We start from the raw sequence: 19,092 nt of genomic DNA, 5'->3' as shown, positions 1-19,092 counted from the left end.
ATAGAAACAAGGAAAAAACACGATATGTTAACGGAAATTGCCGTTTCATTTGTAATTGATGAGGAGCAAGAAGAACTCAAAATTAAAAAAAAAAAAATTACAGACCTATTTCTTGAAGGAAATCTCTTTCAACCCTTTCGACTCGTCCTCATCACAAAGCTGTTTGGACGCAATGAGGAATCAAACTAGCCGAACGGGAAAGTCGGAACAGAATGAGACGAAGGACGCCATTCGTCATCGAGTGGATGCGTCCTCACACGAGAGCTCTCAACAGCCTGTTCGGCTGCTCTTCACGCCGCTGTGTGGACCCGCGCCACGCGTCCGATCAGCGTGGTTACTGTTTTGGGGGGGGGGGGGGAAATAAAATAATTTTGGACCCATAAGTGTCGACAGACTTGTCAGAAACGTATGTCATTGAGCTCAGAGTTGGCATTTTATTGAAGTTCTATGACCCTGCCGCACTTGTTTTATTGTAAGTCAGAATACAAATGCGCAGAGTTATTTTTATCTTTCGTGAGTACACAGTGTGATAACACTTTCAGCCTTTACCTCAACTGACGTGATGGGCAAATAAACTTTAAATGTGTAGGTCGTGGTGTAGCCTACATTCTAGTCGATATCATTGTTTAGGGCTATGAAAAAAAAAGTTATATTAAGTTTTATGTTATAATATAAAAATTACATATAAATAAGTATTATAATTAGATATTGAGTTTATAAGTACATAATAAATAGTTTATTAAAATTAAAAATGAAAATGGTATCTTATCAAATATCAAATTGTGACTGAAATGTTAAAAATTTCCTCTGCCTGAAATGACTTTATTACAATGAACAACATTAACATAAGTAGTTTGTAACAAATGTAAATAATTTAAATGTAAATTTTTTAAACAAGCTGATTCGTACAGTACATGATTGGCCTGTGCGAAGAATACAAAACTACATTTTGTTTTTTTTTATTTTTTTTTATTTTTTACTAATCTGTGGTCTGAACTAACATTGGTCCCCTCCTCCGAATCAAACTTTTATTTTTTAATGTTTAGTTCCCAGCAAGATGCAGCATTGCACTACCCAGCACCGCCGCTTGCAGTGGGGAGAAGGGGGCGGGGGTGACTTGCCGCAGGAAACTAACTTTATAACTGTGTAATAAAGTTAGTGTGGAGTTCTCTTATAGACGGGGCTCCATAACACGGTCCGCTGATTTGGGAGGCATGAGGGAGGGGGAAGGGAGAGAGACGCATGCGAAATTCAAAACCGTGCCGTGGAAAATAAACAAACACCATAAAACTGGATGTATACATGAAAGTGGCGAGAGAATAAATAAACAAAAATAAATAAATCCGGTTTGCGACGATCCATGTAAAGGCGTCGTAAAACCGAAACTAACAGTGAGTTAACAGGATATTTATGCTGATGTGGGTGTAGGAATCAAAAGAGCTTGTGAACAAACCAGTGAGTGGGTGGTCCTTACAACTCACACGTTGGACGAAGAGTCAGCCAACATGCCGGAAATGAAATACACGATGATGATTTGGCTAAGAAAGTAATATAAATATTTTTTTTCTCTTGAAGGAAGTATTTCATTTGGATGCGGCATTGCCCAAAAACGAAGACTTGCAAATAAGAAGTAAAATCATACGTACACTTCCACCTTTTACAATGCGCTACACAAACATCCTATTTTCTTGTACACTCTGTCATTATTCGTGTGAAACAAAAACAGTGTTCCAAGAAGCTGAAGGTCGTATGAATAACGGGTTCGCATGCTGCTTGCAAAAGAGCCTCCGTGATATCACACAAAGTAGTCAGCAAACCAGAGCATGAGAGAGTTCTTAAAATATGTCATGTGCAATCCTCCTTAAGGTGAGGTTTCATGATGTCTGTATGCAGGAAAAAGCTATCATTTGTGTGATTAATAGTTTTAAGACGGACCCAATGTTTTGCATGGAAAAGACAACCAATGGTTGGGGAAAAATTGATAAAAAATTATTTATTGCCATTTATTAAATTTAAAAAAAAATCTTTATTACTCTACCTCTGAATAAAATCATTCAACGATTTTGAATCCATCACTTTAATGTGGATTCGTAAAATACTATCTCCCATATTATTTATAGTACTTGACTGGAAAGCGGGAGCTACGCTGCAGGCTTGCCACGGCGCGAGGCTTAGGCGGAGCGGAAGCGGACCGTGACCACGCACATCTGTGCAGATAATACCTCGACACTTCCGTGGCCAAAATTATAAATTTACCTAACAAATATTAAAAAAAAAAAAAATAATATTTTACCTATTTTTGCAATCGTCTGAGAAAAAAAATAATTAAGACAGTCCATCCTTCACCACCCTCCACACAGCTGTATACTAGTTCAAAACAGAATCTTGAATATGCCATTTTACAGTGTGTGGGACTATGCACTAAAAACAGGAGATAAGAGCTTTCAGTCTGGGTGATGGCATATCATCGGAGGATGACATTTCCTCCCTTAAAAAAATAATCCTCACTGAGGAATTTCCATGAATTTCACCGTTTTGAAGTAAATTCCCAGAATTTTCCCTGACAAATTTAAACTTCCATAACTTTCCCTGAAAAGTTACCAACTTCCTTGACAAATGACTTGTCGTTGACGGGTGTAGGGGTGTACGGGTGCAGGGGGCGGACTGACCTGCCGGGCAGCGGCGGCGCACGCGGCGGCGGCGGCCTGGCTGCGGCGGCGGGCCGCGGACACCTCCTGCCCCAGCTGCTGCTCCCTGGCGCGCGCCTGCTCCTCGCCCGCGCGCAGCCCCTCCGCCTCGCGGCGCAGCCCCGCCACGTCGCCCTGCAGCAGCCGCAGCTCGCCGCTGGTCTGCTCGCGCCGCTGCAGCTCGGCCGAGGCGTTGTGCGCCGCCTGCAGCTCCGCCAGCTCGGCGCGCAGCTCGCCCACCGCCGCCTGCAGCCACTGCAGCGTCAGGTGGTCGTTCCTGCGCTGGTTGCCCGTGGCGCCGCGCGCCTCCTGCCTGCGGGCACCCAGCACGCTCCACTTTACACCCCGCGCCTGCACGCCCGTTACACACCTGGTTCCCGTACTGTCCCTACTGCAATACTTCCAGTCGTGATCAAGTACCACGCACCCAAACAAACAACAATCACTTTAACATAAAACATAAATGAAAGGGAAAAAAACGATCACATCCCAAAAATACAATACATGAAAACAAACTTATAGGCCTAAATAAAATTAAAGAATATTCACTCCTCAAAAAATTTAAATAATTGCTATTATATATTCAACATTAAAACCAGAAACCAATTCAGGATCACCCATCAACAAAATAAAAAAGGAGTACGATTAGTATCAGCCAATAAAGAATAAAATAAACACAAATATCCTCAACAAATGAATATGCAAACGCACACGAAAGAAGCCAAAATCAGCAGATGTCAAAAAATAAAAAAAATAAAAAATAAGGACAGCACAGAAAATTCGACTGAAGGAACTGGTCAAAATTTTATTAAAGCACGCTCAAGAAGCCTTCTGTGTTGGTCTGTGCTATCGTCGGTGTAGTGTTCAGGTTGTCTGCTTTGTCACACTGCTGGGTTCGCATGTGTGTCTGTGTCATGTAGTGTTGTCTACATTTATATTTAGTATCATCTTTAGGTTCGTATTAGTCGCTGGGTTGTCCAATGTCGTTTTTTTGTCAATGTTTACTGTTATTGTTGCTACTGTCTCGTCATTGTCTGTCTGTGCTTAATAATTTTTTACTAATTCATTCCGTGGAATATTCTGTGCAGTCTATTTTTCTTTAAATCGGCTGATTTTGACTTGTTTTCTGTGTGTTTGCATATTCATCTTTGTTGACAATTATTGAAGTTTCTTATGATAAACAGTATAACCAGCAATGAAGTACATCGAAAACATAATCTTAATTTAACCTCACTCTATCACTACACACTTTAATATTTTCACTCTAAATTTACCAAGAACACTGGTTATAAATTACATTAGAGATAGGAAAAAATCATGGATTCATTTCGCGATAAGCTGGACTCAAACACATTTACCTTCAGGCTGCTTCAGTGATTAGACCACAGTTCACCTGAAGGACTCTGAGCCAACGGAAAACCCTCGACAGAAGAATTGCGAATAAAGAGCATCCCAGTTAACAGGTGTCATAAGTTGCATGTGCAATTTACCCAAGTACGTGAAGGATCGTGAAGTTTATCCTAGAGGACATCGAAATCACGAATTTGTTTAGGCCCTACAAATTATCCATAGATAGGGGCATGTACATCTCGCAAGGGGAAAAAATATCACTCATCAGACTGCAACAAGTTTTGCCCGCGCCAGTGGTTTATTTACTTGTAATTGGCAGCCGTCTGCAAAGGAAGCCATGGCCTTATTTGGCCGGGCCATTCAGGACGCGTACTTCCGATCAAAATCTCTGTGATTCGTGTATCCGACAGTGTAGACATGCACCTACGATGCTACAGCGTTTTAACACATAACTACTATCAAAATATTTTCGTGGAAAATATTTGCCTCATTCAATGGATATTTGTAAATTTGCAGATACTGAGTTTTAATACTCGTACTTTGAACATTATCTAAAAGAATAATATTGTTTTAAGTTTTAATAAAACCGTAAACTATTTATTCATGCCTATAGCGGAAGCACTCTCTCTTTCCACATGAATGTTACCCTACTTAAGTACAACGGGTAGCAGAAAATAGAAATATAATTCTGACGCATGGTTTCTACGAACTAGGAACTAGGAACTCTGCGTTTATTTGAGTTGAAATTATTCACTTGAAAAATTGTCAATTTACGAGAGTATTTTTTTTTTCAAGCATCGTACGGCCCCGATCACTTCACAGATTATTTTTTGTAGTTACAACAGGGTGTCCGGCGTAAAAAATAATATCTAACATCCAGCCTCCACTACCCCTATAGCTGTACTAGTTCAAACATAATTTTTTGCTTACACAATATTACAGTGTTTATGACTATGCACTAAATCACCATCTGAAAAAAAAAATAGCCGTGTTCAAATTCTGGGTGATGGTATGCTGGATCATGATATTTATCCATCAAATTACTATTACTGAGGAATTTTCCTTGAATTTTACAGGTTTTAAAACACATTCTCTAACATTCCCTGACCAACAATGAAAACTTCCCTGACTCCAGAAAGTGGACGCCCTGTGCAACTCCAGTGAGCGGGTTGCTGGAACCGCGCGATGGAAGAGAGAAGTGTCCGGCGCCTCAGGGCCTCCTCGGCCGTCGCGTCTTCACCTTCCGACCAAGAATAAAACTGAAACGCGCCACTGGGTCGATGAAGGTAACGTGTAAGCCCACTTTCGTTTCGTTTTACGTAACGCGAACAACCCGCCCGCCCGGCGAGTTAGAAAGCGGCGGCGGACCCAAGGTCTTGGCTCGGCCGCTACTGGTTCAGGTTCCATCCTCCAGCTCGAAGCAGTCTTCATGTTTACTTAAATACGGTACCAAGGTATTAAAAAACCATAATTTTTTTTTGTAAATCATCAAAACACTTCTGTGTAAAACATAAAGGATTATTTATTTTTCAAAACCTTTTGACAGCTGTTAGAGTACGTTCTTCAAATGATTCATGCAATGGAATATTGTGATTTAATACAATTTCTTGTACATACGCTATAGCGGTTGTCATGGGAAAAATTAAAAATGCGAAATAAGAAATACAATTGAAAACATAAACCCACAGAAAACAAGCCTAAATCAGCAGATGTCAAACGGATAAATCCAACGATGAAACTGAAAAAATAATAAATTCCTTCCAAGGAATTCTTGTGCTGCCTGATAATTAAGTTTCAATGTGTTTGTTTGTGCTGTCGTCGTTGATATGTCCTGTTTAGGTTCGTCGTTGGGTTTATCTGTTTGACATCAGATAATTTAGGCTTGTTTTCGGTGGGTTTATGTTAACAATTTTATTTCTCATTTTGCATTTATGATTTTTTTCCCATGACAAACACTGCAAAACTTCAATGGTGTATGTTCAAGAAATTGTATTAGATGAAAACATTACGCTGAAGACTTAACCTACTACAATCTGAATTTTGAAACAAACCCTTATCGAATCGTGGATTTATGTATCATATTTAAGCTATCAAGTTATTTGTTGAATAGAAATGTTAATGAGCTGCCGGAGAACTAGAATCAGTATGTGAAGTTCACATATAATGCTAGGCCAGAAATAATTAAATAAAGTGAAAGATTTTTTGTTAGGCTGCCCTAACAGTGCGAATTATAGCTCACCTAATCAAACTAACTTTAAGCCTTAGTTATAATTCGCCCTATTTCCAGGAAGCTGCTACACAGAAAAAATTCTATGTACCTATACAAAAGATTCCTTTGGAAACCAGTTGCCAAGGAATAGTTTGTAAAACTACAAGAAACATATTGTTAACATTGTATAACACGGTTATTTTTGCATGTATGAAATACGTTTTTTTCGAGATAATACTGAGTATTTCTTACAAAAATTGATGCATAATATTAAATTTTAATTGATGTTTCATTTATGCATAATATTTTTAAACCACGGAAAAGTTAATCGAATATTCAGCAATTAAAATTTAGTTTGTTGTATCATGCTTATTAATGTGCGCAGTTTATAGTGAAAACAAATTCAAAGAATGGTATACGAATCAGCTATTGGAGGTACTGGGACAACACAAAAAATTTGCCCGGCCAAGAATCCGGGTCCCAGTATTACTGCGGAAACTTTTGTGTAGTATTAAAGTTGTTTTCTTGAAAATGTACAAATTTACAAAAATCTGTAAAATTACATGGAATATTTCAGTTTAATTTACCTAAGTCTCTCCCGTCTGGTCACCATCTCCGAAAAACAAATTTCTCGCCGTGTCATCGCGACCAATAAGGACGCGCGTTCCTTTCTTCGCCCCCCCCCCCCCCCCCTACACTATCACGCGCGCCTAACGAGCGGCGGGACGAGAGCTGCGGAGGGACTTGTATAGAGGCTCGGCAGATTCCCTTTCCTTCTTCACCCTTTGCAGGTCAGGCCTTATGAAAAGTCTCGTCTGATGGGTCGTCTCAAGGGGAGAATTAATGTTTCATGTCGGGCGAGGGGGCGGCCCTGGCTCCCGAGGGCCGAAAATGGGGAGGGGGGGAGAAGCAATTAACCGAGAGTACAATGGGAGACGGAGGAAGACCTGGAGAGAGAGAGAGTGGTTGAGGAAGACCTGGAGAGAGAGAGAGAGAGAGAGAGAGAGAGTGGTTGAAGAGTCCAGGTAGCCGACGTGCTGGATAAAACATCTCCTCGCCGAGTTGGAACGGGTCCAAGGAGGCTGGCTTGCAGCCGGGTGGCAAACGACGGAAGTAACACACACACCTCCTCCCCCCCCCCCACAAAAATATTACAGTACTGCCCAAAACAATGTGGATAGCAATGTCTAAGTGCCTGCCCTTTGCTTAGTAGTTTCTTTCTAGCGCGACCAACTCTTATTCCTGGACCATCCTTATGTTTCCTGTGACAAATCTGCCTTGTTTAGTGCATGTATTTTGACTCCCACATGGCTGAGTCCAGTATTTCCTTGCAGGTCCATGCAGGTCTTACCTGGACCCAACTTTACTACTAATTGTCTAGATCTAAAATAGGGGAGTTAGCCATGGCATTAATTGCTTGCAATGGCTGGCCAATCCCCGAACAAAGCACACGATGCATGCTACCCTTTCTCCATGGCTGAAACCCAGTATGACTAGGCGTATAGGCTTCGGCTTGAGACGCTTTCCTACCTAGACCCGTCCAAAACAATTAGTTTTTATTTAGGTTAAGAAAAAAGAATATAATGGGTCCAAGGTATCCGTGATTGCTAGGACGTCACGCTCATGTGGCGTTGACTGGAGTTGTTATGAGATAAACTGAGTCATTCTTAGCTTAACTGGATCATTCTGAGCTAAACTGACTCATTCCGAGCCCAAATGACTGAATCTGATCCAAACTGGGTCATTCTGTGCTGAACTTTCTTATCCTAGTAAACGCCGCAGCCCCTCAAGTTACTCGTCGGATACACAGGCGGTGGGCTGCCGCGGCGAGTCGCTCGGGCCGGGTCGCGGTCAGCCGCGCCTGGGAGGCGCGCGGGAGCAGGTGCGAGCGAGGGTCGTTGATCGATGACCCGCCCGGCCGGGGTCACCACGCGTCTCTGCCGGCACCGTGCCTCCGGGCTCCGCCGTCACACCACGGGCAGTATGTGTGGATCAGAATCCCCGGCGTTAAAAACATAAAGCCATTTAAAACTGTTTCCACGGTGCAAACAAACCCTACACTTCGGGCAATGTGTCGGCCGTCCAACCTGCATGGCGCAACAATTAGCTGAACGGAAATAAACGGCTTCACACACACTTGCCACGCAGCCAAGCCCTCGCGGTTAGCCCGGTCTGTCTACACGCCTCTTCCGCATTTCCCTTGCTCGCCCCCTATCATTTCCTCGTCTAAACACTCAGTATTCTGTACTTGAACTAAGTTATTATTTGTTGTTTTAAATTTTTCATTCAATAAAAATTATAAAATACAATTAAAATAACCTTATATATAACCATAACATTATAACATAGAAAACAATAATATTTACTATCATAGCAGTGAAGGATGATTTCAACTAGAATGTACACCATAACACCATGACCAACTCATCCAAAGTCTGTACACAGTATTTTTTTTTTTGGAAATGGAACAGAAGTATGCATGTAAAATTACAGAGATTTGTAAATTTGTACGTTTACATGAAAACAACTGTACCACTAGAAAATAGCGTTCGCAGTAATTCTGGGTCTGGATTCTTACCCTGACATTTATGCTTTTTTTTATCCCATCACCTCCAGTGGTTAAAGTTACTTGTAGACCGTTCCCTTAATAGCTTTTCAGTATTAACTGTGCACATAAGCATGATACAATAAAATATATAAAAGTATGCAAAGATGTTCGTATTATAAGTATTATCTCATATATCCAAAAATAACCATAGCCATGTGTTGTACAACTTGGCAACTGGTTTCCAACGGAATCATTTGTAAAAGTAGGGCCTACATATTTTTTTTTCCTGTATAAAACTTACGCTTAGTCTGCCTTGTACATATTCAAACTGACAATGTTAAATGAAAAATACTTTAGTTTTAAACCTTCTTGAAAAAAAATACAACTGTTTACATTAGTTTCCATAAGCAATATAAGTACGATGCCTAGTGCGATTATGTAAAAACGCAGTTCGGAAAATCAGCCAGTGAAAGTGGTTTCTCCAGTGTGATTCAAATAACAAAAAAAAATTGTTGTAAAAGTTGCATGTTTGTGTTTCTGATTTACTTTCACAGTTACGCACGTACAAGGCCCACGTCGATTTTCAATTTCGACCTATGACAAACGACTACACAGTTAGGATAAAGAAGATCTTAAGTCTAACTTCTTAACGTTTGTAATGAATTATAACCAGGCACAGAGAGAAAAATGAGCAAAGTAAGGGCATTAGAATAATACTATAATAGGTTTGCACCGTACCAGTTAACAAACAGCACTACCAACAAAAGAATGTCATGTATACGGAACTATTAAAACCACATTTTATAACAGTGTAATATGTATTTGGAGGAAATGGTGTACGTAATCTTCATCCCTGATTATTCCTGCCCCTATCCCAACAAACTTGATGGTTGCGAGTACCGAAATTTTGTTCCATCAATCGTGCTTTCTTTTCAAATTATTAACTAATCTTCCAACTGCCCATGCACGGAAGGTTGTTACCCAGCGATTCGCACGCGGCCTTCGTTGATCGATAGATCGATTGTTTGCTAATGGGAGTGCTTCATTAAAAACCCAAGTGCCACGAGCTGGCGTGACTTTTAGCCCAGTTTGCGGGAGACCCACTGTTTCAATCAGAGAAATAATTCACCGCAATCCCGCCGAACGGGAAATCCTGTGAGATCGACTAGAAGTCGATACCTCTGAGCGACGGTGATTCGGTAGAAGCCAAAAAGATTAGCACTAAGGGATGTTGTCTGAGTTCTCTGGTTTCCAGGGGAGAAATTATTAATTTATTCCTTTTGGCGACACAAAACGAGAATGCAAATAGAATACAATGTGAGTTTGAATTACCATTTGCGTATCATTATTCAATATCTGTACAATAGAATGGGAATATTCGACCTTAAAAGCCCGACTTGTATGGCGGAGAAATGAAGATTAAGATGTAGTGCAAGGCCCTTGGGTGGTTTAAAGAATCTTTACTGGGGGTTTCATGCCTAAACATAATACTGAGAACATACGTTTTAGCCATTTTTTCTCGTGTAAAAATGGAGTTTAATAACGAAATCCGGAAACAGAACCACTCACCCGCCCTCAGCGTATTCTTAATTGCGGGATCCCCAGTCATCGGGGCAGTGTCCAAGGGAAACTGGGTAGACGAGGGGATTCCGTAATGTATTACCGCTGTCTTTCACAGCAAGCATGTGTTCCGGGATCTTGGCCAGGAACAAAACCCGGAACCTTAAGTGCACCAGACATGTATTCTCGCTACTGGACGAACAGGCTGAACGTAGTCGAACGAAGTTATTTCAATTGTCAGTTGTTTTTTTAGAGGCACCGAATGGTTATCCTACAAATTGTTACTCCTGGACTTCATGTACACCGCAACGTTTCCGAGCGATATTTGGGTGCCTATACTGCTAGGCGCTTGACTAATGTACGTTTCATTTAACGCTGCATGAACACAAATTTAGAGGCACGTATCTTAAAATTGCACTTGTACTGATAACATTTTCTTTTTAGTAAATCGATTATTTTCTAAAAGACTCAGAACGAGGCACAAAAGAGTTCTTACGCTTTGATGGTTGTTAAATTTCAACTTATCTAACAGATGAACAGCAACATAGAATTGTTTTTCTTCATCAAAATTACCTAAGTTGTAAACACATTAAATCTTTTTAACATCTTAATACTATATAAAACAGGTATGTAGTGCTTTTTTCCGAGATAAAAACTAACGTTAAAAATCAATCCAAGTGGTTTTCCAACTAGCATAGCTATGTATTTATAGTTACTTATATTTATCGTATGTAGGGTGGCAGTTAATTGAATATTTTACGAACGACTGTGTAAAGACTTCTGACTTCATCTGCACCAAAATAGCGTTTAAGTTCCCTCATGAATTCCCCACGAAAATTTAAGATTGCAACTACAAGTATAGCGGAAGAAGATATTCACACCAAATCAACATTTCAACTGTTCGTAGATGATATTTCAAGCCAAGAGTCTTGTTTAACCTTCCACGTACGACTTATACATACTGTAAATTTATGGAAAAGGTTTGCGCTTAAAGTACCACAAATGAACTTAAACCGCTTCTATAATGCCTAAGAACGGATCCGATCTCCGTATTTTCAAATACGGAACTATTCGTACTTCGTAAACGCAGGATTCAATAACGATCATTGCCAAAGATACAAGAAGAGTATCTACGCCTGAGAAACCCGATAAATGCTCGTTTCTATTGTAATCGAGCCAATAAACCAACAAACTTGAAAGTTCTTTATGGATTTACGAACATCTACACCAGCAAGAATACTTGTTTTCTTGATCTGATTTTAAAAATTCATTAATATGATAAAAATATCATTTTAAAGATTCAATTTCCAAAACAAACAAAAAACTAAATAATGATGTAACTATTTACGAAAAGTTTCGTAATTTTATGGATATTCCGAAAATTTATGGAAGTTTCTGGAGAACCTTTTGCCAGTAATTTTATGAAAAAGTGACAAAGCTGTAACGCCCCCGAAGCCAGATCTCTTACCAAAATATTAATTATTTGACTAATCACAGACATATTTCTAAAGCTCTGCGTGTCTCTTCATGGTTAAAATTATTAATGACTGGCTGCTACTGTGAATTCAATGACATTTAGAACTGAGTTAATTTTTTCTAAGAATTACTAAAACTGAAATAATACTGGCTTTGAAAATTAAAAATAGTAACAATTTTATTTATTTACTTTTTTTTTACACTTTGACTACAATTCACTGAATTAAACAGTGAAATTTAGCACTCACAAAAGCAAGCTTGTGTGTGAGTGCATCTAGTCACTTTAATCTACATGCGGTATTTTGACTAAAGTAAACATTTTATAAACTGTAACAATCAAAACATAAATAAAAATTACTTAATAAATCTTACATGTAAAATTATCCAGCCAAAGATTGGCATATTTCTGATATCTGCCTTATTAGCGATGAAACATTTACAAAATTAAACGTTTAAAATTTCAAAGGAATGAAAATTACTGTTGAAACTAATATGGGGTCTTTCGAAACCTATCTTTCCTCTTTAACTTTAGTTTAAGTTCTAAAAATAGCTGCTTAAAAATGAACAGTAATTTTTTTTTCCTCTCGTAGGTAGAAAAGCCGAATGGAAGGCGGGTGATTCGTATCCGCTATGTACACGTGCACTGTCTGGCGGCCTTTTCCATTCGCAATGATTAAAACGCCTAGGAGCCGCGGGAGTTCATTTCACCCGCGACTGGACGCCGTAATTCATATTCCGGGGCCGCTGTTGGGCGTACGCGAGGCGCGTTACGTCGCGGGGAAAGAGGATGGGGTGAAATCAAGGGGTAGGGGAGGAAGTGACGTTTGCAATGGCAGAAGTCCACAGGGAGCTCTCGTCACAACACACACACACACACACACACACACACAAGCATCTGACACATTCAGCTGATCTTATAAAAAAATTGCCCTTTGTTGTTTTGAAGTGAAACTTCTTTTCTGAGGGGGCTACAATTTTCGAGCGTAATGAAAATTCCGATCGTATGAGGGAAACAGTTAGGAACGTGGTGGGGGAACCGGTAGGGGAGTCGGCAGGGGAGAGGTAGAAATGACGCTGCATACTTGCACACAAGCATACTTACACACTTGCTCAATTTCATACTCGCATACTTGTACACATGCATACTTGTACACTTGCATGATTGCACACTTGCATACTTGCACACTTGCATGATTTCACACATGCATACTTTACACTTGCACACTTTCATACTTGCGCAATAGCACAATTTTGCGCACATATACTTGCATATATTTTTTTCTATCTGCGACCTAAGTCCAAGAGAATTGTTTCCTATGCCTAATAATATAATAAGCAAGAAGTTTTACTTCTGACGCGCGAGGACTCCACACACACACTTTTTTCTTTGATTAAAATTTTTGTTCACACCTCATCAAGAAATTCTATAACTATAAATCATATAATGACATTATTTTCTTAAATTAGGCAAGTAGTTAAGTTTTATTTTGAAAATTATTACCAGCAATAATTATGCCACGGAAGCTTGTAGATTGGAAGTGATTTCATGAAATCACTGAAAATCAAACTCAGGATGGTCGGGCAAGGATTAAAACTCAGATCCTTAAGTAGCATATTTTTTTAAAGTCAAAATTTATGAGCCCACAATCTCCCTTTCAATGATTTAGTATATAAAAAGTTAACATACAAATTATTATTTGACTGTTTAGTGTCCATGTGACCTATTAGTGGCTCATATAGGCAAATGCAAATTCACATTCCCACATTATCCGGGACTAAAACCCGGAACCCTACCGAAAGTCGGAGTCGGTTTGGCTGGCAAACCAGTAATGAAAAATCCCCAGTCTTTTCCAGACTTGGAAAAAAAAATCCCTGACCATTGATATTATTTGTCGCCAATAACAAATTGAAAATCGCGACTCGTTGGCCTACCACAATTCACTATTTTGTCACATGACTGTTGATAGCACTGAAATCAGTGGCGCGTAGTCGAAGGGTTTATATAGGTCCTTATAATCAAAAATTAATGGGAGGGAAACTATTTTAACACTTAGAAATAGGCTGGCAAGGTGCAAGAAAGGATTTTTTAATGGAACCAGTGTAAAGGTCTGTGCTTTAACTTAAACTTTACATTCATCTCATCATTAAAAATAGTCATTTTAAATATTCCTTATTTAAGAAATTATTTGATTTTCCCTTGACTTTTCCCTGTTTACCCTGTTGGTAGACACTCTTGGGGTGCAACGAAAAATCAACTTAAACATGAGACGTGATTAGATTCGTATACGATCGTTTAAATTTGACATTTTTTTGCCGTGCGGAAATCTGTCCTCTCCTCTGCCTTGTTGAGTAGTTGGGTGAAAGCTGTAGAGAGCGTACCATAGACCAGGCCATCTGCATTAATTTTACAATTACCTGAAGTTCTGGAGGATGAAAAAAAGTAAAAAATAAAAGACATGTGAGAAAGTCTTTCACTACCCTCCAGTAAGGTGTCACATCTAACCTCGTTAACGAGCAAATTCATGTGTTCTCATGTTTCAATTACTCGTATAATACGACAATTGGACACAACATTTATGGCAGAATTCTTAAAAATAATGCTGAACCGTGAAAAATATATACGCAGTTTACACACCCGCCGCTGTAATTAGTTGTGGAGGAGCTTCGTCGACTATCAAATCATTTTTATTTGCCGAGCGAAATTTTAAAATATATAACGAAACGGCTCCAATAAAAGCAAAATACTTGAAAAAATTCTAAACCCTACTTCAGGCCTGATTTTTTAAATAAAAGTATTTTATTAAAATACTGACCATATTGTTCAATAACACTAAACCGTTAATAATATATAGTTTCCCTTTGGCTTTGTGAACTGTGGTTCGCGCCATCCGCCACAGATGGCAGCACTGTGGTTACACATTTTTGTTCCTCGCAACTTCCCGTCACATTCGCGAAACTACTCCTACCAAATGCCGTATACCGAGAGCTAAGATGTTACACACAACAATATTGTAGTTAAAAAATATAAAAACACGCTTTTAAATAAAATTATGTACAAGTTATTTTTGATCAAATGACTGATGGGTTGATTGAAGCGCGCTTCAATCGATTTGCTCAATCTTATGAACGAAAGATTGGCCGTCTAGACCTCCTTAGATTAGACACAGGTTTTTGTGTCCTTTATATTTAATTAATGTTAGTAAAAATAATACATGGATTATTAACAGCCAAATAATTTCTGATTAAAATAAAAACCGGTTTTTAACACATTTAGATACTACATAGTATTATTAATAATTTATAATGTTTTGTACTTGAGTATTGACCATTTCCCAGTGTTTTCCAGGTTTCAAATATACATTTTCAATTCCCTGACTTTTCCCCCTGTTTTCCAGTTTCTCTCTGACTGTGGGAACCCTCACAAACGCATGTGATTGACAGTTTTGTAAGCCAATCATGGCCTCGTGCGCAGAATACAAGAATCGGCCTATACTAAGTCATCAGGCTATTAGATAAAAAAAAACTATTCGCTTGTGTAACTGGAGGTAATTTCTCAGACCCCGACTGCTCGTTTGCCACACATATTCTACACTAGACAGACAGCAGTTAAAACTATCTCTAATTTTACAGGGGCAAAGGAACAGTCATCTTTTATTTTTGACTATAACACTTACGTAACTGTTCCACTTCAATTTAATTACATCGATTTATCAGGACTATACAAACATCCCCAACACAACCGCTGATCCGTTGGCCTTGAATAATGTCATTCCAGAGACGGAAAACGTAAAAAATAATGAATTAAATGCTGCTAATCTTTTATATTCGAAAAGAAAACAACTGGATTCGATTAACTAAGTAAAACAGGATTTATTACTGAGAGATCCAAATCAAGCCTTAAGAGAGCAAAAGGAATCATAAAAAAAAAAACACTACGAGTCACAAAGTGGGCCTGTAATTAGGGCAAGTCAAGGATCTAATTGCGTCACACATGTAAAACCAGCAATAATTTGTATGTGAACAGAGAATCTATTAATTTATAGAAGACTTTTCCGTCGGGAGGGAAAGTAATAGTGATGCTATTTACGACCTAAGAGAGCACGGCCATGATAAACACAGAAATAACTTAATTTTAATCCGAGAAGTGCTCGACCACGCCACAAGTCTGTTTTCGTTCCTCTCCATCGCTCACCGGTTGTTCCTGCGAAATTATGGGTAATTTACGTTCATCATGTTGGGGAAATAATCTTGCTCGCACTCCGTGCGGACGTTATGCAAATCCCATCGCATGCGGTTTCACGGAGGCCACCGTATTACAGAACAAGATTAGAATGTTCCCACGCGAACGCTCGCCGCGAAGGTTTCATTAAAAACACGCACCTGGTTGGACAGCCGCGATCGAGGACTGTTAAGCTGGAGTGACAATACCACGACAACATTAACACGACGAACTCTAAATTGGCTGTCGGCAAATCCTTCCAATCCAAATGCAGCCATGAAATGCAGTGTATAATGCGCCAAAAACAGTGTAGGCCCTAAAGAATTTTTTTTATTTCCTGTTGATAGCTGAAGTGCATAATAATATAACATTTAGTTGTTTCTTGCCCAAAATGAGGTTAAGTTTATTTTAGATACAAGGAAGCAAGCTATAGAATTGTTGGTAAGTGACAGAAAATAATTCCATTGTTATCTATGCTTAAAATGAGGAACAAATGTAATAAACAGTTGAAGACACACCACAAATATTAAAGTGTACCCAAACGTAAAACGAAATTAAGTTTTTTCAACACGAATATTTACCAAGTATGTAGATATTTTTGAAGTTTAGTTCTGTAAGGTTTCCGATGTGCTTTCCGTCGTGCGGCACTGCACGACGAAATTAGAAATAGAATCTACTTCTTTCAGACCGCCGGGGCGCGTATTTCGTCGTTTGACTTCACGATGACCTTGTATTTCATTGGCTACTGAGCGTGTCATCCAGCTTAACAACAAATGAATACTTCCAAGTGACTATCTTTTTTGCGCCTATCTACAATTTCTAGTAAAAGTAGTTCAAAATCAAGGTCAAAGCATAACGCTCAGCTAGCTAACGAACTTGTGTGCAAACTTGCGAGTAACCAAGTAACCAGCCACAATGAACTCTCAATATGCAGTCATGGTCTAAGTATACAAGCCTGTTTGATTCGGGTTTTTTTTTTTTTTTTTTTTTTTCGTTCTGCGCATACACGTCACGTTGGAGGTACCGCAGACGATATTGGCGCTAATCTAGCAGGAGTTTCAATGTAGTTTGATAACATGAAATGACAAAATGCTTAACAGTATGTAATATTGTTGCCTAAATAGTAGTGATTAAAAAAAGTGAATTTAATAAAGAATTACACTTCCTTTTAATTGAGGGTGTTCGTGCAGAAAAGCAAATTAAAAATTAAAAGGTTTGTGTAATGATTAAAAATTTTGTAATGTTTTGTATCGTAGTGGGTTTTTCGGAAGAAGGTAAACTAACCAACAAAATGATTTTTTTTTGAGTATTTAGAATTACCAATTTATTATTTTCCAGCGCAGTAGTTTCTTATTACATGCAGTTTTTTAAAACATATAATAAAAGATTTAATTACGTGTGTTCTCAATTAAGAGTGGTAATCATCATGGTCGTGGCAAAAAAATAATAATAATAACTGCACTCACTGCTACAAATTTGTAATTTTATTAGAACCAAAATTGTGTTGTAAATGTATTTCTCAAGAACAGATACCACAAACACTCCGTAATATATTAAACACATAACAATCTTAAAAGCTCTCGTAGCTTTCGTCCATTTGAAACCTAGGTCTGACGGAGAAGAAAAATAACACCGATAAAAAACATATTTAGACATGAATAAATCATTTAACTAATTATAGGTATAAAATGTCTCTTCTAATTTACTTAATTGGAGATCAAACTGCCCTAAACTCCGATATTTATTGATAATTGCTGTTTGAACAAAAAGTAAACACAGTTTTACATAAATTTCCCTATACCTACTATAGCAAAATACCTCCAGTGACGTAACAAACTGTTAGCGAAAAATATATGTGCGCAAAAGCACACGTATATATTTTCACGATGTATATAGTTATATTTCCGTGTAAAGGAAATCCGAAACAATACATTCTAGGTTTCCACTTCTACGTTCGCGGCCTGAGGCTACGAACGAGGCTCTCGTTATTTCAACCCACGCACGGCTTCGGAAGAAGTCGTATCGAGTTCTAAGATGGTCCTTCCGTCTCAGTGAACACCCACAACACCAGTGTACGTCAGAGCTACATCAACGGGTACACTGTTACAAACTGCACTTTTCAACGAATAATTCACCCGCAAATAAACTAAGGAATCTTCGTAGTTTCAGATAACTGAATATTTATGGAAGTTACTCTAACCTCTTGTGTTCTGAACGGGATTGTAAATAAGCAAATGCTATGTGCTTAAACTTTATCAATACTCTAAGATGGGTCTTACCAAATCATGTTTAAATTTAGTGAACAGAAAATTTAATGAGTTAAACATAAATTCCTGGAAAAGCCTTAGTTTGTAATCGGTTTTATTCGTAAATTTAAGGCAAAAGTTTAAACAAGTCAGTTCGTCGTCTTCCAGGTAAGATCTACAAAGGCTTCATTGTTCTCAAAATCACAACAATAACAATGGTTGGAAGGAAAAATGTCTAACTAGTGTCTGACTGCTGTGTGAGGCCAGTCGGGACCACGAAGACACGCGGCGTCTCACCTGAGCGACTCCACCTCCGCCTTGAGGGCCGACAGCTCGGAGTTCTTGTCCAGCGACGAGCGCAGGGACTCCTCCAGCAGGCGGTAGTCCTCCTGCCGCCGGTCCAGCAGCGCCGTCACCTGACCCCTGAGCGCGCGCACCTCGTCCTCCAGCTGGGTCGCCGCCGACACCACCGCCACCACTAGCACCGACAACACCGCGCGACGACCTTCCATCACGCCCGGCACGACGCGTACTGACCGGCCCGTCGCCCCGGCGCGGCGGTTTTGTCTCCCCCTCCTCGTAGGGGAGGGGAGGGGCGCGCATGCGCGGGGCGCCAGGTGGAGGCCGGCGGGATGCCGGCGGGCATTGTTAATAGCGCGGGACAGGTGCGAGCCGAGGCCCCTCCCGTCCCCGGCCCTAATTGCCACCGCCGTCTTGCCATCTCGTCCCTGGAGGAGCGTGCCGCGCGCGTGCTGGAGGGGAGGGCGGGCTCCAGGAGGCAGATGTCGAGTGCAGCT

General features: G+C 39.6%; 1 protein-coding gene across 1 annotated transcript in view; it reads right to left on the bottom strand.

Moving 5' to 3' along the window:
- LOC134532216 (protein scabrous) overlaps nucleotides 1–18,807 on the bottom strand; it is a 118,652-nt gene extending 99,845 nt beyond the window's left edge. The window contains exons 1-2 of the mRNA XM_063368667.1: nucleotides 18,593–18,807; nucleotides 2,670–3,000 (exon numbers count right to left, since the gene is read on the bottom strand). Coding sequence (XP_063224737.1) covers nucleotides 2,670–3,000; nucleotides 18,593–18,807 — 546 coding nt within the window. The remainder of the gene's footprint in view (nucleotides 1–2,669; nucleotides 3,001–18,592) is intronic.
- Between the last annotated feature and the right edge of the window lie 285 nt (nucleotides 18,808–19,092).

This window comes from Bacillus rossius, chromosome 1 (genome assembly GCF_032445375.1).
Source record: "Bacillus rossius redtenbacheri isolate Brsri chromosome 1, Brsri_v3, whole genome shotgun sequence".
Taxonomy (NCBI): domain Eukaryota; kingdom Metazoa; phylum Arthropoda; class Insecta; order Phasmatodea; family Bacillidae; genus Bacillus; species Bacillus rossius.
Note: the sequence above shows the minus strand (reverse complement) of the source record. Positions and strands in the feature narration are given on the sequence as shown.